The sequence below is a fragment of the Oncorhynchus mykiss genome, chromosome 4 (genome assembly GCF_013265735.2).
Source record: "Oncorhynchus mykiss isolate Arlee chromosome 4, USDA_OmykA_1.1, whole genome shotgun sequence".
NCBI classification, from domain to species: Eukaryota; Metazoa; Chordata; class Actinopteri; order Salmoniformes; family Salmonidae; genus Oncorhynchus; species Oncorhynchus mykiss.
The window spans coordinates 7,440,329-7,464,349 of record NC_048568.1 but is presented as its reverse complement, the minus strand read 5'-3'; the positions used below and the strand labels follow the sequence as shown (position 1 = coordinate 7,464,349).

Here is a 24,021-nt window from a genome sequence, read left to right as displayed (position 1 = left end):
CAATGCATGATAATCTTATAATCAACAGCAATTCTATTAGGAAAGCTCTTACATCGGTTTAAGAAGGCGTCTATATTTTTGTTTTTTCGTAGTGCAGGGTAGTCCAGATCCAGGGCCAAGGCATTCATGGACTCCTGGGAAAAGAAGAAAAATACATGTAATACATTTACTCTGTTTGAAATGGTTTTATGTATTATATACAATTAATCTAAGAATTCAGTTCCCCTGCTAAAAAAAAATAAAAAATACGGATAGTTCGGCGATGTTACATATTTAGATATTAGGTCACTTACCTTGAAAAGTGGTGATCTAAATGTTGTCATGACGTTGCCCTGTTGGTGAGGTTTATGACCCCCCATAAATACCTGTCACGCCCTGGTCAAAGTATTTTGTGTTTATTTTCATTTATTTGGTCAGGCCAGGGTGTGGCATGGGTTTTTGTATGTGGTGTGTTGGGTTTGTAGCTTAGTGGGGTGTTATAGTGAAGTCTATGGCTGTCTGAAGTGGTTCTCAATCAGAGGCAGGTGTTTATCGTTGTCTCTGATTGGGAACCATATTTAGGCAGCCATATTCTTTGGGTGTTTTGTGGGTGATTGTCCTTAGTGTCCTCTGTGTTAGTTTGCACCAGTTTAGGCTGGTTCGGTTTTCACATTACGTTTATTGTTTTTTTGTAAGTTCGTGTTTTTTATTATTAAATAAACATGGATTGCAATAGCCACGCTGCATTTTGGTCCGACTCTCCTTCTACCGAAGAAAGCCTTTACAGAATCACCCACCACAACAGGACCAAGCGGCGTGTCAACAGGCAGGAGCAGCAGGAGAAGCAACAGCGGCAGCAGGAGATACGAAATAAGGAATTCTGGACTTGGGAGGAGATCCTTGATGGAAGAGGACCCTGGGCTCAGCCAGGAGAAAATCGCCGCCCCAAAGAAGAACTGGAGGCGGCGAAAGCGGAGAGGCGCTGGTATGAGGAGGCAGCACGGTGACGCGGATGGAAGCCCGAGAGTCAGCCCCAAAAATTTATTGGGGGGGGGGCTAACAGGGAGTATGGCTACGCCAGGTAGGAGACCTGCGCAAACTCCCTGTGCTTACCTGGGGGCTAGAGAGACCGGGCAGGCACCGTGTTATGCACGGTGTCTCCAGTGCGGGTGCATAGCCCGGTGCGGTACATTCCAGCTCCGTGTATCGGCCGGGCTAGAGTGAGCATCGAGCCAAGTGCCATGTAGCCGGCTCTACGCATCTGGTCCCCAGTGCGTCTCCTTGGGCCGGCTTACATGGCACCAGCCTTGCGCTCGGTGTCTCCGGTTCGTCTGCATAGCCCAGTGCGGGCTATTCCACCTCGCCGCTCTGGCAGGGCGACCGAGAGCATTCAACCAGGTAAGGTTGGGCAGGCTCAGTGCTCAAGAGCTCCAGTGCGCCTGCACGGTCCGGTCTACCAAGTACCACCTCCACACCCCAGCCCTCCGGTAGCAGCTCCCCGCACCAGGCTTCCTGTGCGTGTTCTCGGCCCAGTACCACCAGTGCCAGCACCACGCATCAGGCCTACAGTGCGCCTCGCCTATCCAGCGCTGCCAGAGCCTTCCTCCTCTTCAGCGCTGCCGGAGTCTCCCGCCTGTTTAGCGCTGCCAGAGCCTTCCGCCTCTACAGCGCTGCCGGAGTCTCCCGCCTGTTCAGAGCTGCCAGCCTGCAAGGAGCTGCCAGTCTGCAAGGAGCTGCCAGTCTGCAAGGAGCTGCCAGTCTGCAAGGAGCGGCCAGTCTGCAAGGAGCGGCCAGTCTGCAAGGAGCGGCCAGTCTGCAAGGAGCGGCCAGTCTGCAAGGAGCGGCCAGTCTGCAAGGAGCGGCCAGTCTGCAAGGAGCGGCCAGTCTGCAAGGAGCTGCCAGTCTGCAAGGAGCCGCCAGAGCTGGCAGTCTGCAGGATGCCGCCAAAGCTGCCAGTCTGCAAGGAGCCGCCAGAGCTGCCAGTCTGCAAGGAGCCGCCAGAGCTGCCAGTCTGCATGGAGCCGCCAGAGCCGCCAGTCAGCATGGAGCAGCCAGGGCCGCCAGTCAGCATGGAGCAGCCAGGGCCGCCAGTCAGCATGGAGCAGCCAGAGCCGCCAGTCAGCATGGAGCAGCCAGAGCCGCCAGTCAGCATGGAGCAGCCAGAGCCGCCAGTCAGCATGGAGCAGCCAGAGCCGCCAGTCAGCATGGAGCAGCCAGAGCCGCCAGTCAGCATGGAGCAGCCAGTCAGCATGGAGCAGCCAGAGCAGCCAGTCAGCATGGAGCAGCCAGAGCTGCCAGTCAGCATGGAGCAGCCAGTCAGCATGGAGCAGCCAGTCAGCATGGAGCAGCCAGTCAGCATGGAGCAGCCAGTCAGCATGGAGCAGCCAGAGTTGCCAGTCAGCATGGAGCAGCCAGATCTGCCAGTCAGCATGGAGCAGCCAGATCTGCCAGTCAGCCAGACTCTTCCAGATCTGCCAGTCAGCCAGACTCTTCCAGATCTGCCAGTCAGCCAGACTCTTCCAGATCTGCCAGTCAGCCAGACTCTTCCAGATCTGCCAGTCAACCAGACTCTTCCAGATCTGCCAGTCAACCAGACTCTTCCAGATCCGCCAGTCAGCCAGGATCTGCCAGAACCACCAGCCAGCCAGGATCTGCCGGATCCAACTACCTGCCTGAGCTTCCTCTCAGTGCTGAGCTTCCTCTCAGTGCCGAGCTTCCTCTCAGTGCCGAGCTACCCCTCAGTCCCGAGCTGCCCCTCAGTCCCGAGGTGCTCCTCAGTCCCGAGCTGCTCCTCAGTCCCGAGCTGCCCCTCAGTCCAGTGGGATTCTGGGTGAGGACTACTAGGCCATTGTCGGCGGTGAGGGTGGACTATCCAGGGACGCGAGGAGGAGGGACTAAGACTTTGATAGAGTGGGGTCCACGTCCCGCGCCGGAGCCGCCACCATGGACAGACGCCCACCCGGACCCTCCCCTATGGTTTTCGGTGTGCGTCCGGGAGTCCGCACTTTGGGGGGGGGGTTCTGTCACGCCCTGGTCGAAGTATTTTGTGTTTATTTTCATTTATTTGGTCAGGCCAGGGTGTGGCATGGGTTTTTGTATGTGGTGTGTTGGGTTTGTAGCTTAGTGGGGTGTTCTAGTGAAGTCTATGGCTGTCTGAAGTGGTTCTCAATCAGAGGCAGGTGTTTATCGTTGTCTCTGATTGGGAACCATATTTAGGCAGCCATATTCTTTGGATGTTTTGTGGGTGATTGTCCTTAGTGTCCTTTGTTAGTTTGCACCAGTTTAGGCTGTTTCGGTTTTCACATTACATTTATTGTTTTTTGTAAGTTCGTGTTTCTTTATTATTAAATAAACATGGATTGCAATAGCCACGCTGCATTTTGGTCCGACTCTCCTTCTACCGAAGAAAGACGTTACAATACCTTTCCCCCTTTTCTCTCTCTACTCTACAGGACGGACTCTTGGAAAGCCCTTTGTTAACATAGAGAGAGTATGGTAACATCAAAAGGTTGGGAACTGAACCATTTTTTGGTAATCCAACCAGTTGAAAGCATCCGTTGGTACTTAAAGAATATGATATCAGATCAGTTGTCGTCTGAGACATTATTACTGATAGGACGACAAACTGTATCTTAGAAAGTCTACATATTCTTGTTATCGGATTCACATGGGATTGTTGTGCAATTTAAACGTTTAAATATGAAATTATTTATGAAACGATGAAATGTCATTTTAGTTTTTAAAATTTGAGAATTGTTTTCATAAGTAAAATATGCTCACTCAGTGGCTACGCCCAAGTGAATAGGCATTGGATGGCAATTATGAACCAACCCTTTTTCTACATTTATATAAGAGCCCCAGTCACACAATTCACGGCAGACTAAGCCAACCCCAGCGTGAGCTCTGGTTGCGAATGGTTGAACGACTACAACCTAACATAATTTACACTTGTGTTCCCGATGACGTGAGGACTGATGTCCATACTTATAAAAGGGCTAATTTCAACATGAAGGTGACGATCTCCACGCTGGAAGGATGAATTTCGACTTCACCAGCCAGAATATTGCACGAGCTGAGTATGGCAACTTGGTATGAACTTTGAACTCTTATTCACTAAAGAAGTGATACATCCTAGAAGTTGAGTTATAAGCAGCAGCTGCAAACGTGCATGGCCTAGGAAAGGACAAACAATCTCTTCAGAATGACAGGGTACTACAACGTGTCTGTTCTACCACACGACGACAGAGTACAACGTATCCCCTCAGAAATATTCTTCAAAGGACAAGGGAGATCTCTGCTGTGCAACCCAGCCTTCCATCTTCCACCAATCTATCGAAATGCAGCTCAGAGTAAATCTATTTCTTGCCTTTTCCTTTTCCGAATTAAGAATACATAAGATTCTGTATTCACGATAGCATAGCTTCATAAGGTACAATAGAGACCCAATCCTTTTGTTCCTCAGTCTTCCCGCTCTTTCATTCAAACCCAACCCTCTTTCTTTGTGTAACCAGCCATCATATCGGTTCCATCCACTAGGGACGTTTTCTTTTATGACATAATTAGTAATCAATGTATGATCCATCCTGTGTATATGTATTTCTGTGTGATTATTTAGGTATTTAGTAAATAAATAATTAAACAAAATTTTGTATTGCTGATTTAACTTGTTAGCCAGGGTTCATGAAGATAACCACTAATTTTACGACATTCAGATGAGACTGAATAAAGTTCTGATTAATAATTGACTGCTATTGATATAAAAGATTACCAGATCTTTAAGAGTTTATTCGGAAGACAACAGCTCTATAAACATTATTCCGTGGTGCCCCGACCTCCTAGTTAATTACATTTACATGATTAGTTTAATCAGGTAATATTAATTACAGAGAGTTGATTTGATAAAATAGCATGTCATATAACTTAATCCATAGTAAAGACAACAATGTAAAATCGCTAAACTATCCCTTTAAGTTTGAAATCGTTTTAACTAAAACTGACTATGTTCCACTAACTTAATCACACAGGCACTAAGAATGAAGCAATGTACTGTATTGGGCTGGGCATGCATTCTAAGTAGTATTCTACTGTCTCATCTCCATCAAACAACCCAACAATACAATAAAATGTATTAATATTAATGGTTAAAAATCAAAACTACTAGGCTAATGAACTCAATATCTTTACCCTCCATCATCCCTTATTGCCCTCCATAGCAGTGTTCTCCCAAATGCAACACAGCTGGGAGAGAAGATGAGTCTGCAAATAGACAGCATAACAAGGATATGACACAATGACTAGTACAGTCGTGGCCAAAATTTTTGAGAATGACACAAATATTAATTTTCACACAGTTTGCTGCTTCAGTGTCTTTAGATATTTTGGTCAGATGTAATTATACTTCAGTATTCTATAGTAACAAGCATTTCATAAGTGTCAAAGACTTTTATTGACAATTACATGAAGTTGATGCAAAGAGTCAATATTTGCAGTGTTGATCCTTCGTTTTTAAGACCTCTGCAATCTGCCCTGGCATGCTGGCAATTAAATTCTTGGCCACATCCTGACTGACGGCAGCCCATTCTTGCATAATCAATGCTTGGAGTTTGTCAGAATTTGCAGGTTTTTGTTTGTCAACTCGCCTCTTGAAGATTGACCACAAGTTCTCAATGGGATTAAGGTCTGGGGAGTTTCCTGGCCATGGACCCAAAATATTGATGTTTTGTTCCCCGAGCCACTTAGTTATCACTTTTGCCTTATGGCAAGGTGCTCCTGGATGGTTGGGAGAAGTTGCTCTCGGAGGATGTGTTGGTACCATTCTTTATTTATGACTGTGTTCTTAGGCAAAATTGTGAGTGAGCCCACTCCCTTGGCTGAGAAGCAACCCCACACACGAATGGTCTCAGGATGCTTTACTGTTGGCATGACACAGGACTGATGGTAGCGCTCACCTTGTCTTCTCCGGACTTAGCTTTTTTCCGGGTGCCCCAAACAATCGCAAAGGGGACTCATCAGAGAAAATGACTTTACCCCAGTCTTCAGCAGTCCAATCCCTGTACCTTTTGCAGAATATCAGTCTGTTCCTGATGTTTTTCCTGGAGAGAAGTGGCTTCTTTGCTGCCCTTCTTGACACCAGGCCATCCTCCAAAAGTCTTTGCCTCACTGTGCATGCAGATGCACTCACACCTGCCTGCTGCCATTCCTGAGCAAGCACTGTACTGGTGTCCCGATTCTGAAGCTGAATCAACTTTAGAAGACAGTCCTGGCGTTTGCTGGACTTTTTTGGGGGCCCTGAAGCGTTCTTCACAACAATTGAACCGCTCTCCTTGAAGTTCTTGATGATCCGATAAATGGACGATTTAGGTGCAATCTTACTGACAGCAATATCCTTGCCTGTGAAGCCCTTTTTGTGCAAAGCAATGATGACGGCACGTGTTTCCTTTTAGGTAACCATGATTGACAGAGGAAGAAAAATGATTCCAAGCACCACCCTCCTTTTGAAGCTTCCAGTCTGTTATTCAAACTCAATCAGCTTGACAGAGTGATCTCCACCCTTGTCTTCATCACTCACACCTGTGTTAATGAGAGAATCACTGACATGATGTCAGCTGGTCCTTTTATGGCAGGGCTGAAATGTAGTGGAAATGTTTTTGGGGGATTCAGTTCATTTGAATGACAAAGAGGGACTTTGCAATTAATTGCAATTCATCTGATCACTCTTCATAACATTCTGGAGTATATGCAAATTGCCATCATACAAACTGAGGCAGCAGACTTTGTGAAAATGAATAATTGTGTCATTCTCAAAACTTTTGGCCACGACTGTAGAGCTCTGCCTCTGATGTACAGGGACTGGGATGGCAGACCTCTGCCTCTGCTGTCTAGAAACGGTCTAAACTCCACCACAACAAGCTTATAGTATATGGAGAGAGGGTAATCTATAAATACTTTACCTCTACCACACACAAACACACTGTGAGGACAGACGCTCAGAGATGAGAAGCAAGTACGGGGAGTGAATATTTAACAAATAACAGACATGAAACAAAACACGGACAGCGTCTCGACAAAGGAAACATAACAACATTAATGCTGACACGGGGATGAAACTGAGGAATAGACAGATATATGTAGTCCAGGTGAGTCCAATGAGGCGCTGATGCACTTAAAGATGGTGACAGGTGTGCATAATGATGGGCAGCCTGGCACCCTCGAGCGCTACCTGATGTAAAACATTTTACTACGGTGTGCCTTACTGAACACAACAACCCTGGTGTCCTCAGCACAGTACATGGCAACAGGACTGAGGGGTTTGACAGGAGAACTAAAAATGTCACTGTAGTCAGTGCCAAACCAGGAATGTGGGGAGGGGGGAGGGGTGTTCCCCCCAATCTAGGGGTCAACTGGTGCTAACTAGGGGGAGGGAGGTGTCCTTGGCATGTGGAACAATTCCTTGATGTGTTCCCGATGATGCCCCTCATCCCTGATTCTCTGCTGAGTCCGCAATATCAAGTGTGCCTAGTGTGGTCTCAATAAAATGATCCAAAGCCTATACTAAAGGCTATAGGCCTAGGCTAAACTATGAGCATGCTCGGAGAAGCACAGGGCAAAGTTAAATGTACTTCCTTCCCAAGTTTTTGCACTGCTGGGATGGTTTATATGAAACTAGGCTACACTGCATTGCACACAGCAATAGATAGGCATTCCCAATCATGAGCCCCGGGCCACCCTGCTCTTGCTGATGTAAACCATTGGGAAAATGTGGCGACGACAACGTGACCAGCAAGATTTACATTTACATGACATTTGAGAAATGTACCGAACCCATATGCATTGGGTCATTCTGGACACTGTGGATGGAAGCCCAAATGGGTTATGCACCCATTGGGATTCCAACCGTGTTGCCCTGAATGACAGAACTCACATTTAGATTATGGTAATGAATTCTTAACGGAAAATGCAACTCATGTAATGAAGCAGTCAATAAAACACAATTTTTAAACATTAAACAAAATGCAATTAGCGGAAAACATTATTGGCAATTAAGCTTGGAATGTGTAATAACATTCTAACCAGCGCACCTGTTACTGGTTCCATATGTGACAGAGATACAAATCTCTGATAGAAATTTAGAAAGAGAGGGAATCTACAGATGGAACAACTAGGATAGGTTGCTAATACGACTAGGATTGTGCCTTTGGCTTCTGGACAAGGAAAGAAAGTTGATATGAAAAACAATAGAACAGAAGAGAAATGGCCAATAGAGAGGTAAATGGAAATACATTTGCCAAAATGATACAATTATTCCTGTCTAAACAGAAAAAATATAATAAGTCACCAGAAAGCATGACTTATCCACAGAAGAATCGAGGATCATTTGCTTAGAAAAAAATACAAAAATGTAGATTGTTGTCACAAGCTCGTAGGCCTATGCATACTTGGGAAGCCCACAATTTGGGCAGCGCACGTGGCAATAGGTCTAGCTGATTATTGAGTTGTGGCTGTCAGTGAAGAGCATCTAAAATATTATGTGTCTTGAGTATCATTTAAAATGTTGAGACAAGAAGGGGAGGGGTGTGTGGCAAAGATATAGGCGTGTCTCTCTCCAGAATGGCTAAGCTGTCTCCTGAAAATTGTTGAGCTTTCATTGTTTGAATTGTTTGCACTTTGATTATTTTTTGGATCAATTCCCCGTTACATATGTCACCAGTAGTAAATGTACAGTTAATCCCCGTCATTTGGTTACATTAACTTCTGTTAATGCATGTATTAATTACAGTCAGTCATTCACCGTTCTCATTCTCAGAGTGGAAACGTTGTTTACAGAGTTCACAACCTGCTACACTTGTGAGGAATAAGTTTTGGTTTATTTCTTGACAATCATTTTGCCTGTTGCCTGCATTTGAATTGTGAATGGGAGGCAAGCTTCATTTACACGTTGAGAAATAACAATAGTAGCTCTTTTTAATCATGAACCAAAACTGTTTTCAACACGCAATTGAGTTTTGAAGTGTTGCACAATGAATGGGCTTATAAAAGCACATGATTTACTTCAACAACAACCAGATGAAGAGCTACAGGAAAACTCCCTCTAAATAGTCTCTCCATGCTGTGAACGTGTGATAGTTGTGTTGTATAAATAAGATACAGTTAATGTCGGAAGTTTCATACACCTTAGCCAAATACATTAAAACTGAGTTTTACAATTAATGACATTTATTCCTAGTAAAAATTCCCTGTCTTAGGTCAGTTAGGATCACCACTTTATTTTAAGAATGTGAAATGTCAGAATAATAGTAGAGAGAATGATTAATTGTAGCTTTTATTTCTTTCATCACATTCCCAGTGGGTCAGAAGTTTACATACACTCAATTAGTATTTGGTAGCATTGCCTTCAAAATGTTTAACTTGAGTCGAACGTTTTGGGGTAGCCTTCCACAAGCTTCCCACAATAAGTGCATTTTGGCCCATTCCTCCTGACAGAGCTGGTGTAACTGATTCAGGTTTTGAGGCCTTGCTCACAGACTCTTTTTCAGTTCTTCCCACAAATCTTCTATAGGGCTTGAGGTCAGGGTTTTGTGCTGGCCACTCCAATATCTTGACTTTGTTGTTCTTAAGTCATTTTGCCACAATTTTGGAAGTATGCTTGGGGTCATTGTCCATTTGGAAGACCCATTTGCGACCAAGCTTTAACTTTCTGACTGATGTATTGAGATGATGTGGATATATTGAAGCAACATTTCCCTTCCTCATGATGCCTTCTATTTTGTGAAGTGCACCACTCCCTCCTGCAGCAAAGCACCCCCACAACATGATGCTGCCACCCCCGTGCTTCACGGTTGGGATGATGTTCTTCGGCTTGCAAGCCTCCCCCTTTTTCCTCCAAACATAACGATGGTCATTATACCCACACAGTTCTATTTTTGTTTCATCAAACCAGAGGACATTTCTATAAAAAAAAGTACGATCTTTGTCCCCATGTGCAGTTGCAAACCGTAGTCTGGCTTTTTTATGGCGGTTCTGGAGCAGTGGCTTCTTCCTTGCTGAGCGGCTTTTCAGGTTATGTCGATATAGGACTCGTTTTACTGTGGATATAGATACTTTTGTACCTGTTTCCTCCAGCATCTTCACAAGGTAGTTTTTCTGTGTTGTTGTTCTGGGATTGATTTGCACTTTTCGCACCAAAGTACATTAATCTCTAGGACACAGAACGCGTCTCCTTCCTGAGTGGTATGACGGCTGCGTGGTCCCATGGTGTTTACACTTGCGTACTATTGTTTGTACAGATGAACGTGGTACCTTCAGGCGTTTGGAAATTACTCCCAAGGATGAACCAGACTTCTTGGCTGATTTCTTTAGATTTTATCATGATGCCAAGCAAAGAAGCACTGAAATTGAAGGTAGGCCTTGAAATATATCCACAGGCACATCTCCAATTGACTCAAATGATGCCAATTCGCCTATCAGAAGCTTCTAAAGCCATGACATCATTTTCTGGAATTTTCCAAGCTGTTAAAAGGCACAGTCATCTTAGTGTATGTAAACTTCTGACCCACTGGAATTGTGATACAGTGTATTGTAAGTTAAATAATCTGTCTGTAAGCATTTGTTCGAAAAATTACTTGCGTCATGCACAAAGCTATAGTTTGTTAACGAGAAATGTGTGGGGTGGTTGAAAAACAAGTTTTATTAATGACTCCAACCTAAGTGTACGTAAACTTCCAACTTCAACTGTACATGATGACTAACAAAAATACACAGGCCATGCAATTTAACCTATCAACGAATCAACTTGATGGTCAAATGTGTTTACATCGCGTGGTATTTCCATCAATGAATAAAAAGCATTATTTTGCAATGGAATTTTTTTTCTCCAGGTCATTTTGGCCGGCAACAGTTTAATTTATGGATTTTGGCCAAAAGACGGCATAACTAGCTACAAGACGGCAATTGCCTGCTAACGGAAACCCTGAACTGTGCAAGTGGACTAGGCCTACTGATGTCCTGTTCAGTTTGAGAGGGAGAGCACGAAGATGAGAAGCAGGACCGGAGGTAAGCTTGCTACTGCTAGAATTGATTTGAATAAAAAGTAATGAAGCTATTTATCAGAGTTATTGACCTCACATTAAGCCATATTCAAGTAATTTACATAACTTACATTACTATGAAGCACAGCTGCGGAGATAGTGTGCATGGGTGCTGAAAGTAGGCTAATTCAAGAAGGCCTAATTCATTCAAACAGTCATCATTTTAACTTGACTTTAGGCTACTAAAAACAAGAGTGCTTTGTGTTGGAGCCTGTTTCTTCCTATTCAAGAAATACAAGTTAGATCTACCCGTTTGACAGTAACTCCTTAAATATCTCAGGGAAGAGCTTGGTGTGTTAGGTTAAAACCAGGGCTCGAATTGGGGGGGTATGTGAAGATATTGACTTTTGTTATAGAAAATGGCTAAAAGCATAGCTCTACCCCTTTGAAAAACATATAATGGACCGGATTATATAAAGCGATCTATAACAATGCATTAGTCCGCAATGCTTTATGCTAGAAACAAGCTGTAAAATGCCAGGGAAAGGCGTGACTCTGATGCATATGGGCTATATGTTGTTTGTCTCTATGTCATTTGGGGCTGCACTACAACCTTCTATAGTTGAGGAGACAAAAATAAATTGACTTTGCTTGGGAAGTAATGTGTAATTCTGTCAATATCAATTGACGTTCGACATTTCGACAGGCTATTAAATAACATACTAACTCTAAATCAGTCAGGAGCAAGCCAGGTAGCCTAAGAAGGAAAAAAAATAACTTATTAGGCTATATTACTATTATTTCAAGGCTGCCGGCCATTTTAGAAATCAATTGTGAAGCATTTGTGATACGCTTCAGGCTGGCAGGAGCACTCAGCATTTCAACAACAGCACTTCAACAACATTCTAAGTACTTAGAATTAAATAATAATTTAATGAAAAATGCCTTATTAGGCTATACAGTCGTTCTACAGTGACTTTTAATTAGCTTGTAGAAACACAGGTTTGGCCAGTCTTTGGTTTGAGGATCGCGCAGTGAGCTATGCATGCCTAGCTTGTAAATTTAGCTTTATATTCCCATGCCCTAATCAGTCAACACATATCTATTTTGTAACAACAATATCATGGAATATAATAAGAATACATTTGAAAATTATAATTTCCCAAATGAAAGAAAAGTTTCAAGTGCATATAAGCCTACCTGATGATATACGGCTGCTGTGTTAAACAACAAATGATTCAGGCGGGGCTTTTATTAAAATCAAACTCTTTTTACCCCTACCCTTGTCTGCAACCTTCTGGCTACTCTGCCATGTAATGCTTACAAAACAAAGACCAGTTTCTAAAACGGCAAAGCTAAGGCTCTGGGTTTCCCAAAAGCATCGTAGGACTAAAATATTCTTCCGTCCATTTAGTGTCAATGGAATAAGATGCTAAGCACTAAGATGCTTTTGGGAAACGCAGCCCTGGCCTGCACTAGGAGTGAGGGTAAACGGTAGGCATGTTCTCTGCTGTCCACTTTATGTTTTAATTATTATTTTGGGTATAGTCGAGGAAAACTTGCTTTCCCCCCCAAGCTTTCAGGGAGGGTTGGATAAAATATACTTTACTGAAGGGAGGGCCATTGATTTTAATTTAATAAAAAGGTCAGATTTTCTCCAGGTAGTCCTCAATATAAATAACATACAGTCCCTTATGGGACAGAGTTCTTTGACTTTACCCAGCATTTCTGGGAGCTCGGGGTCAGCTTCATTTAAGGGGCAGTGTGAGTGTGTGACTAAGTCAATTTTGTCATTGACTGCATGCATTTGCATTTACTCTCTGTTCTGAACGTACTTTTACCATTTAGCCGTACCCTTATCCTACTCCTCCTCTGTTCCTCTGGTGATGTGGAGGTTAACCCAGGCCCTGCAGTGCCTAGCTCCACTCCTATTTCCCAGGCGCTCTCATTTGTTGACTTCTGTAACCGTAAAAGCCTTGGTTTCATGCATGTTAACATTAGGAGCCTCCTCCCTAAGTTTGTTTTATTCACTGCCCTAGTACACTCTGCAAACCCGGATGTCCTAACCGTGTCTGAATCCTGGCTCAGGAAGACTACCCTGAAATTTCCATCCCTAACTATATTATTTTCCAACAAGATAGAACTGCCAAAGAGAGCGGAGTTGCAACCTACTGCAGAGATAGCCTGCAGAGTTCTGTCCCACTATCCAGGTCTGTACTCAAACAATTTGAGCTTCTACTTTTAAAAATCCACCTTTCCAGAAACAAGTCTCTCACGGTTGCCGCTTGCTATAGGCCACACTCTGCCCCCAGCTGTGCCCTGGACACCATATGTGAACTGATTGCCCTACATCTATCTTCAGAGCTACTGCTGCTAGGTGACCTAAAATGGGACATGCTTAACACCCCGGCCATCCTACAATCTAAACTAGATGCCCACAATCTCACACAAATGATCAATGAACCCACCAGGTACAGGCCCAAATCTGTAAACACGGGCACCCTCATAGATATCATCCTAACCAACTTGCCCTCCAAATATACCTCTGCTGTTTTCAACCAAGATCTCAGCGACCACTGCCTCATTGCCTGCATCTGTAATGGGTCCGTGGTCAAACGACCACCCCTCATCACTGTCAAACGCTCCCTAAAACACTTCAGCGAGGAGGCCTTTCTAATTGACCTGGCCCGGGTATCCTGGCAGGATATTGACCTCATCCCGTCAGCAGAGGATGCCTGGTCATTCTTTAAATAAGTATGCCCCTTTCAAAAAATTAGAACCAGGAACAGATATAACCCTTGGTTCTCTCCAGACCTGACTGCCCTTGACCAGCACAAAAATATCCTGTGGCGTTCTGAATTAGCATCGAATAGCCCCCGTGATATTCAACTTTTCAGGAAAGTTAGGAACCAATATCCACAGGCAGGTAGGAAAGCTAAGGCTAGCCTTTTCAAGCAGAAAATTGCATCCTGTAGCGCAAACTCAAAAAAGTTCTGGGACGCTGTAAATTCCATGGAGAATAAGAGCACCTCCTCCCAGCTGCTCACTGCATGGCCAGCTGGGAGCACCTTCTCCCAGCTGCTCACTGAGGCTAGGAAACACTGTCACCACTGATAAATCCACTGCAATTGAGAATTTCAATAAGCATTTTTCTACGGCTGGCCATGCTGTCCACCTGGCTACCCCTACCCCGGTAAACAGCATTGCACTCCAACACAGCAACTCGCCCAAGCCTCCCCGATTTCTCCTTCACCCAAATCCAGATAGCTGATGTTCTGAAAGAGCTGCAAAATCTGGACCCCTACAAATCAGCTGGGCTAGACAATCTCTTTCTAAAATGATCTACCAAACTTTTTGCAACCTCTATCACTAGCCTGTTCAACCTCTCTTTTGTATCGTCTGAGATTCCCAAAGATTGGAAAGCTGCAGCGGTCATCCCCCTCTTCAAAGGGGGAGACACTCCAGACCCAAACTGCTATAGACCTAAATCTATCCTACCCTGCCTTTCTAAGGTCTTCGAAAGCCAAGTTAACAGATTACCGACCATCTCAATTTATCTTCTCCGCTATGCAATCTGGTTTCAGAGCTGGTCATGGGTGCACCTCAGCCACGCTCAAGGTCCTAAATTATATCATAACCGCCATCGATAAGAGACTTTACTGTGCAGCCGTATTCATCGACCTGGCCAAGGCTTTCGACTCTGTCAATCACCACATTCTTATTGGCAGACTCAACAGCCTCGATTTCTCAAGTGATTGCCTCGCCTGGTTTACCAACTACTTCTCTGATAGAGTTCAGTGTGTCAAATCAGAGGGCTTGTTGTTCGGACCTCTGGCATTCTCTATGGGGGTGTCACGCCTGGTTTACCAACTACTTCTCTGATAGAGTTCAGTGTGTCAAATCGGAGGGCCTGTTGTTCGGACCTCTGGCAGGCTCTTTTCTCTGTATACATCAATGATGTCGCTTTTGCTGGTGTTGATTCTCTGATCCACCTCTACGCAGACAACACCATTCTGTATACTTCTGGCCCTTTGTTGGACACTGTTAACTAACCTCCAGACGAGCTTCAATGTCACACAACTCTCCTTCCGTGGCCTCCAACTGCTCTTAAATGCAGGTAAAACTAAATGCATGCTCTTCAACCGATCACTGCCCGCACCTGCCCACCGGTCCAGCATCACTACTCTGGATGGCTCTGACTTAGAATATGTGGATAACTACAAATACCTAGGTGTCTGGCTAGACTGTAAACTCCCCTTCCAGACTCACACTAAGCATCTCCAATCCAAAATGAAATCTAGAATCGGCTTCCTATTTCGCAACAAAGCATCCTTCACTCATGCTGCCAAAAATACCCTCGTAAAACTGACCATCCTACCGATCCTCGACTTCAGCGATGTCATTTATAAAATAGCCTCCAACACTCTACTCAACAAATTGGATGCGGTCTATCACAGTGCCATCCGTTTTGTCACCAAAGCCCCATATACTACCCACCACTGCGACCTGAACTCTCTCGTTGGCTGGCCCTCGCTTCACTCTCGTCGCCAAACCCACTGGCTCCAGGTCATCTACTCCAAGTCTCTGCTAGGTAAAGCCCTGCCTTATCTCAGCTCACTGGTCACCATAGCAGCACCCACTCATAGCACGCGCTCCAGCAGGTATATCTCACTGGTGACCCCCAAAGCCAATTCATCCTTTGGCCGCCTTTCCTTCCAGTTCTCTGCTGCCAATGACTGGAACGAACTGCAAAAATCACTGAAGCTGGAGACTTATATCTCCCTCACTAGCTTTAAGCACCAGCTGTCTTAGCAGCTCAAAGATCACTGCATATTGCCATTCCAGTGTTTAATAACTTCTTTGGGATAGGGGGCAGCATTTTCACTTTTGGATGAATAGCGTGCCCAGAGTAAACTGCCTACTCAGTCACAGATGCTAATATATGCATATTATTAGTTGTATTGGATAGAACACTCGGAATTTTCTAAAACTGTTTGAATGATGTCTGTGAGTATAATAGAACTCATATGGCAGCAAAAACCAGAGAAAAAAATCCAAACAGGAAGTGGGAAATCTGAGGTTTGTAGTTTTTTAACTCAGCCCCTATCGAATTCACAGTGGGAAATGGGTAATGTTGCACTTCCTAAGGCTTCCACTAGATGTCAACCGTCTTTAGAACGTTGTTTCAGGCTTCTCCTGTGAAGGGGGGCCGGATGGAAGCTGTTTGACTAAGGGGTCTGCCAGCAGCCTCGTTCTCAGTCATGCGCATTTCACATGAGAGGTATCTCTCGTTTCATTCTACAGACAATGGAATTCTCTGGTTGGAACATTAATGATAGAAACATCCTAAAGATTGATTCTATACTTAGTTTGACAAGTTTCTTCGACCTGTAATATAACTTTTTGAACTTTTCGTCCGACTGGACCTGAATGCGATTTTGGATTTGTTTACCAAACGCCCTAACAAAAGATGCTATTTGGACAAAAATGGACCTAAATGATGGACATTATCGAACAAAACAAACATTTATTGGCGGATATTTATTTTGGATGGATTGGGCTCTGAGCGCCGTACTCAGATTATGCTTTTTCCGTAAAGTTTTTTTGAAATCTGACACAGCGGTTGCATTAACCAGTTGGATTTAGGGGGCGCTATTTTAATTTTTGGATGAAAAACGTTCCCGTTTTAAAAATATATTTTGTCACGAAAAGATGCTCGACTATGCATATAATAATAATAATTGGCAGCTTTGGAAAGAAGACACTCTCACGTTTCCAAAACTGCAAATATATTGTCTGTGAGTGCCACAGAACTGATTTTACAGGCGAAACCCATATAAAAATCCAACCAGGAAGTGACGCATTTTTTGAAACCGCCTCATGCCAATGCTCCTTATATGACTGTGAATGAGCTACGAATGAGCTTACGTTTTCCACGTTTTCCCCAAGGTGTCTACAGCATTGTGGCTGGCGTCTTTTTAGGCATTTCCCTTGAAGAATGGCTGTAAGGGACCATATATGGCATGTGGTCACATGGTGTCTCCCGCAGAAAACCTTGCGTAAAATACTGAGGTAGCCATTTTTCCAATCGCTTCTTATGAGAAACCAACTGCCTCGACGGATATATTATCGAATATATTTGTTAAAAACACCTTGAGGATGGATCCTAAACAACGTTTGCCGTGTTTCTATCGATATTATGGAGCAAATTTTGAAAAATGTTTGGCGTTATAGTTGTAGCATTTTAGGGTCGATTTCTCAGCCAAGCATGATGAACAAACGGGAGCTATTTCGCCTACAAAAATATTTTTGGAAAAAAGGAACATTTGCTATCTAACTGGGAGTCTCCTGAGTGAAAGCATCTGAAGTTCTTCAAAGGTAAATGATTTAATTGGTTGCTTTTCTTATTTTCGTGAAAATGTTGCCTGCTGCCTCAGAGCCTAACATAGCATTATGCCATGATAAACTTACACAAATGCTTGTCTAGCGTTGGCTGTAACGCATATTTTGAAAAGCTGAGATGACAGTGTTGTTAACAAAAGGCTAAGCTTGTGTTTGAATATATTTATTTCATTTCATTTGCGATTTTCATGAATAGGAAAAGTTTATAGGGGTATTTATGTCCGTTGCGTTATGCTAATGCGTTCGAGGCTATGATTACACTCCCGGATACGGGTTTGCTCGTCGCAAAAGGTTAAGGAGAAGTGTATCTAAAGTTCCATGCGAAACATTTGAATTTTTATCAACATTTATAATGAGTATTTCTGTGAATTCATGTGGCTCTCTGCAATATCACTGCAAGTTTTGGAATTACTGAACATAACACCTAACAATGTAAAATAAGATTTTTGGATATAAATATGAACTTTACCGAACAAAACATACATGTATTGTGTAACATGAAGTCCTATGAGTGACATCTGATGAAGATCATCAAAGGTTAGTGATTCATTTTTATCTATATTTGTTATTTTTGTGACTCCTCTCTTTGGCTGGAAAAATGGCTGGGTTTTTCTGTGAGTTGGTGGTGACCTAACATAATCGTTTGTGGAGCTTTCGCTGTAATGCATTTTTGAAATCAGACCCTGTGACTGGATTAAGGAGAATTTTATCTTTAAAATGGTGCCTAATACTTGTATGTTTGAGAAATTTGATTTGTATTTGGCGCCCTGCAATTTCATTGGCTGTTGGAGAGGAGTTCCGCTAGCGGAACGGGGTTCCCCAGTCCTGGACAGGTTAATTGCTATATTGTAATTACTTCGCCACCATGGCCTATTAATTGCCTTAACTCCCGTATCCTACCTCATTTGCACTCACTGTATATAGACTTTTTGTTTTCCTTTTTTTTTTTTACTGTATTATTGACTGTATGTTTGTTTATTCCATTTGTAACTGTGTTGTTGTATGGGTCGAACTGTTATGCTTTATCTTGGCCAGGTCGCAGTTGCAAATGAGAACTTGTTCTCAAGTAACCTACATGGTTAAATAAAGGTGAAATAAAATTAAACATTTTAAAAAAGGACTTGTCATGGACCAAAAACACCACCACTCTTGTCAAGAGGGCGCAACAGCATCTCTACTTCTTAAGGTGGATGAAGAAATTTGACAAGCCACCCCGGGTCTTCTCCAAATACTACCACTGCACGATCGAGAGTGTGCTGATCAGTCGCATCACGATCTGGTACAGGAATTGCTCTGTCCATGACCACAGACCAGTACATCACTGGGACTGTGCATCCCACCCAAATCGGAGCATGAGGTCTGATACCAACAGGCTCAGAGACAGTTGAACTGGACTGACCACCTGCTCTGATTCTCCGCACCTTAGCACACATGCACTCACTCACGTACACACACAAAGACATACACACCTACAAACATACACATTTACATTCATGCTACACATACCACAACTGCTGCTACCAGACTCTTATTATGATTGCTCAATACTGCACAATTTAAACACTTGCACAAATCCCCCCTTCCCCAAAACACGTGTAAATATTTTACTTATGCAAAAATGTTTATTCTATTCTACTGAGCCATTTACTTTATGTTTTTATTCTTATCGTTTATAATTTCTTATTGTTGTTGCATTGTCAAGAAGGAACCTGCAATTAAGTATTTCGTTGAACGGTGTATACTATGTGTATCCTGTACATATGACTAATGAAACTTGAGACTTTTTCTTACAACCAACGTCAACCAACCACTCCAAGAGTAGACCCTCTGTAAGGTCAGGGGCCATATATATCAAGCGTATCAGAGTAAGAGTGCTGATCTAGGATCAGGTCCCCCCATCCATATATTCTTGATCATTTTGATCTAAAAGGTTAAACTGATCCTAAATCAGCCATCCTACTTTGAGCTGCTCGATAAATAAACACGCCCATAATATATGATTCAGAATCTGTCTATGGAGTTTGCTAGCTAATCTTTCTTTTATAATCCCATAATGATCTAATCTGCCTAACAACAATCTAACTACATAGATAATCTGTTTATTCTAAACCAGTTAAATACGCTCATGGGCGTTATGGGGGAGGGATTGAAAGAGATTAAATGAGCAGAGTGGGTACATACAGTAAGTACAACCTCATCTAGAAAAGCATGTCAATCCAACCTAGACATTTGTATGTGTATTCTTTAAAGGGCTCCATTTAGCACATTAGGTGTGCCCCAAATCCTGAGAACGTCATAGAGATTCAGGCATACGACCACTGCCTGAGGCGAAGGCAGGTTTCCCCAACTGGTGGTCCGCTTGCCAAGTGGTTTTATTTGCCCCCCCCCCCCCCTCTTTATACCACCCCTACCTTGTCACAACACAACTGAAGGAAATAAATTCCACAAATTAACTTTTAACAAGGCACACCTGTTAATTGAAATACATTCCAGTTGACTACCTCATGAAGCTGGTTGAGAGAATGCCAAGAGTGTGCAAAGCTGTCATCAAGGCAAAGGGTGGCTACTTTGAAGAATCTCAAATATTTGTTCAACACTTTTTTGGTTACTACAGGATTCCATGTGTTATTTCATAGTTTTGATGTGTTCACTATTAATCCACAATGTAAACTCAGCAAAAAATAAACTTCCTCTCACTGTCAACTGCGTTTATTTTCAGCAAACTTAACATGTGTAAATATTTGTATGAACATAACAAGAGTCAACAAATGAGACATAAAATGAACAAGGTTCACAGACATGTGACTAACAGAAATGGAATAATGTGTCCCTGAACAAGGGGGGAGGTGTCAAAAACAAAAGTACACCAGCTGTATTAAGTACTGCAGTGCCTCTCCTCCTCATGGACTGCACCATATTTGCCAGTTCTTGCTGTGAGATGTTGCCCCACTCTTCCACCAAGGCACCTGCAAGTTCCTGGACATTTCTGGGGGGGAATGGCCCTAGCCATCACCCTCCGATCCAACAGGTCCCAGACTGTTCTCAATGGGATTAAGATCCGGGCTCTCCGCTGGCCATGGCAGAACACTGACATTTATGTCTTGTGGGAAATCATGCACAAAACGAGCAGTATGGCTGGTGGCATTGTCATGTTGGAGGGTCATGTCAGGATGAGCCCGCAGGAAGGGTACCACGTGAGGGAGGAGGATGTCTTCCCTGTAACGCACAGCGTTGGGATTGCCTGCAATGACAACAAGCTCAGTCCGATGATGCTGTGACACACCGCCCCAGACCATGATGGACCCTCCACCTCCAAATCGAGCGCGCTCCAGAGTGCAGGCCTCGGTGTAACGCTCATTCCTACGACGATAAATGTGAATCCGACCATCGCCCCTGGTGAGACAAAACTGTGACTTGTCAGTGAAGAGCACTTTTTGCCAGTCCTATCTAGTCCAGCGACGGTGGGTTTGTGCCCATAGGCGACGTTGTTGTCAGTGATGTCTGGTGAGGACCTGCTTTACAACAGGCCTACAAGCTCTCAGTCCAGCCTCTCTCAGCCTATTGCGGACAGTTTGAGCACTGATGGAGGGATTGTGCGTTCCTGGTGCAACTCGGTAGTTGTTGTTGCCATCCTGTACCTGTCCCACAGGTGTGATGTTCGGATGTACCGATCCTGTGCAGGTGTTGTTACACGTGGTCTACCACTGCGAGGACAATCAGCTGTCCATCCAGTCTCCCTGTAGCGCTGTCTTAGGCATCTCACAGTATGGACATTGCAATTTATTGCCCTGGCCACATCTGCAGTCCTCATGCCTCCTTGCAGCATCCCTAAGGCACCTTCACACAGATGAGCAGGGCCCTGGGCATCTTTCTTTTGGTGTATTTCAGAGTCAGTAGAAAGGCCTCTTTAGTGACCTAAGTTTTCATAACTGTGACCTTAATTGTCTACCGTCTGTAAGCTGTTAGTGTCTTAATGACCGTTCCACAGGTTCATGTTCATTAGTTGTTTATGGTTCATTGAACAAGCATGGGAAACAGTGTTTAAACTCTTTACAATGAAGAAAAGGGTTTAAAAAGGGACGGCTCATTTTTTGCTGAGTTTAGAAAATAGTAAAAATAAAGAAAACCCTTGAATGAGTAGGTCTGTCCAAACGTTTTACTGGTAATGTATGTGTGTATATAAATGATATATAAATAATTTGCATTTATGTTCCGACCCTCGAAATCGTCCCGGCTAAATCTAGGTGATGATCCCTGGGCTAAGGTGTGTGTGCTGAGATTTAGTCAAAGGAATGCTAGAACAAAAACCAAGTGACTCCCCTATTGCCTGACTTATCAGCTAGCAACGTGCTGCCATGTTTGTTGTTAGTAACATACTGTAGTTTCAATGAGCTCCACTCACAAGGTGGCTTTCAGATAATACCGCAATGCATTCCTGGATGGCTGCCAGCCAGGTCACACGTAAGCAGAGGAGAGGTCATGGCTACAGAGATCCAGTTTTGGTCAAATTAAAGTCTGATTTGACATTTTGTAGCAGGTTAGGAGAATTTACGCAGCAGGTTATGAGAATTAATGTAGCAGGTTAGGATAATTCGGTTATGGTTTGGAAAAGGGTTAAGGTTAGGATTAGCTCAAATGCGACAACAAACAAAAAAACGTTTGACTTAATTTGACAAAAGCTGGATATCTTCTAGCCATGACCAAGGTAGCTAACTGTCAGGGAGACCAACATGAGTGTTTACTCAGCTCTTGCTCTTATCTAACACCTGAGCCTAATACATGGTGACTTAGCAAATACTCTTTGAGTTGTCTTTATCTGTGTCTCAGATGTGGCCCATAGAGGTAGCCTACACATGATGTAATGCAGCGCTTCCCTTTCGTTTGACGTTTTCACACATAGTTTTTAGCTATAGTTTGAATCTGAGTTCGACTATTTTTTGCAATGTATTTTTTTCATTTGGTTCGGTTGGTTTAACATTGCGAAATGTCAAATTAACAAAAAATTCCCGAAACAAAACCACGTGTCCATGCAAGTAATTTGTTCATTGAACAAAAATGCTCACGTTAAATCCATTTATGATAATCATGAAGCGTCACCTCTGTGTCCCAATCTTCATTTTACATTCGCATTGGTCTTCCAACATGCCGGAGCAAACAGCGCAATAGTCACTAACTGCGACGTGAATAGGCTATATTGAGTAGCCTATATCTCCGGTATAGCCCGAGTCTCCCCTAATCTCTAAATTCCCTGAATATCCTAAATAAAATTGACAAGTGAATATCACCATCTCATAGGTTATCTGATCAAACGTCCATTCTATAGCTAGTTAGCAATATGATTACTCTGATCAGCGTCCTGTGTGGCTAAATGTGTAGATCAATGAGCTTGCAACATCAGGGTTGGGGGTTCGATTCCCACGGCGGACCAATACTCAAATGTATGCTACTGTAAATTGCTCAGGATAAGATCGTCTGCTAAATTTACACACAAAAAGCCAAGCTACTCTCTTTGACATACGTATTGTTACAACTTACCAGTAAACTCTCCAAGTTTAACGCTGACTTCGGGTCTCTGATCATGAATTCCAACTTTTTCATTCGGCTGTCTAGCCTTTTCTCTGCTCCCGACGACATGATACAAGTTTAGTGAATCCAGGTTCGTCAATGGTATGTGATGGCAAGCTGAAATGTTCGGACAACAAACTTGTCAATACCTGCGGTGGCCCTTTAAAACGCGGGCGGGCAGCGCTCGAGACAACTCAATATTTTGCTGCTGGTTGGTTGAATGAGCAATAAAAACTGACAGCTCCACTGAACACGCGCTGTTTTTACGGTATAAACGGGTTAATCATTTATTTTTAGTGTTCACTCAACGTATTATTTGACATTAAAGTTGGTTTTCAAATTCTGACAGAATCTCCCCGCGTAGAATTCACTCATTCATTTGGTGGTTTATCATATGAAAGTGTCGACCGCTGTAACATTATTGAACTCGTGAACTCCGCTCAGCATGACTCAAGTATTATCTTGGTGTAAATGCAAAGTTTCTTCATTGACAGGAATTCCTCCCCTCTTATCTCATTGATTGATTTTAACGTCACAGCTATAACTTTCAATAGTTTTGGAACGCTCATGTGTAGCTCTGTCGACTACCATAAAGCACGGACAGATCCCAATGTCTTTTGGATGTATTTTTTGGGGGTCCTGATTTAGACGTCTGAACCAATCATAGACGTCTATGTTTGGTTCAGATTTGGTATGGTCCGCACCAGCCTATATTTGCCATATATCACAAACCCCAAGGTGCCTTATTGTTGTTATAAACTGGTTACCAATGTAATTAGAGCAGTACAAATACATGTTTTGTCATACCTGTGGTATATGGACTGATATACCACGGCTGTCAGCCAATCAGCATTCAGGGCTTGAACCAGCCAGTTTAAAATACAGTATAATGTACTCTATTGTAACCTACTTTACTTTGATGTAATCTACTCTGCTGAACTAAACTACTCTACTGAATGAAACTGTACTGTACTGTACCCTACTCCACTGAATTAAACTGCACCATACTGTACTCTACTGAATAAAACTACTGTCCTGTGCCGTACCTTAC

At 43.4% G+C, this 24,021-nt stretch overlaps 1 protein-coding gene across 1 annotated transcript in view; it reads right to left on the bottom strand.

Annotated features, from left to right (window-relative positions):
- Positions 1–23,503, bottom strand: part of LOC110522004 (rho-associated protein kinase 2) — a 93,641-nt gene extending 70,138 nt beyond the window's left edge. The window contains exons 1-2 of the mRNA XM_036975533.1: positions 22,941–23,503; positions 53–134 (exon numbers count right to left, since the gene is read on the bottom strand). Coding sequence (XP_036831428.1) covers positions 53–134; positions 22,941–23,039 — 181 coding nt within the window. The 5' untranslated portion in view covers positions 23,040–23,503. The remainder of the gene's footprint in view (positions 1–52; positions 135–22,940) is intronic.
- Positions 23,504–24,021: the final 518 nt, after the last annotated feature.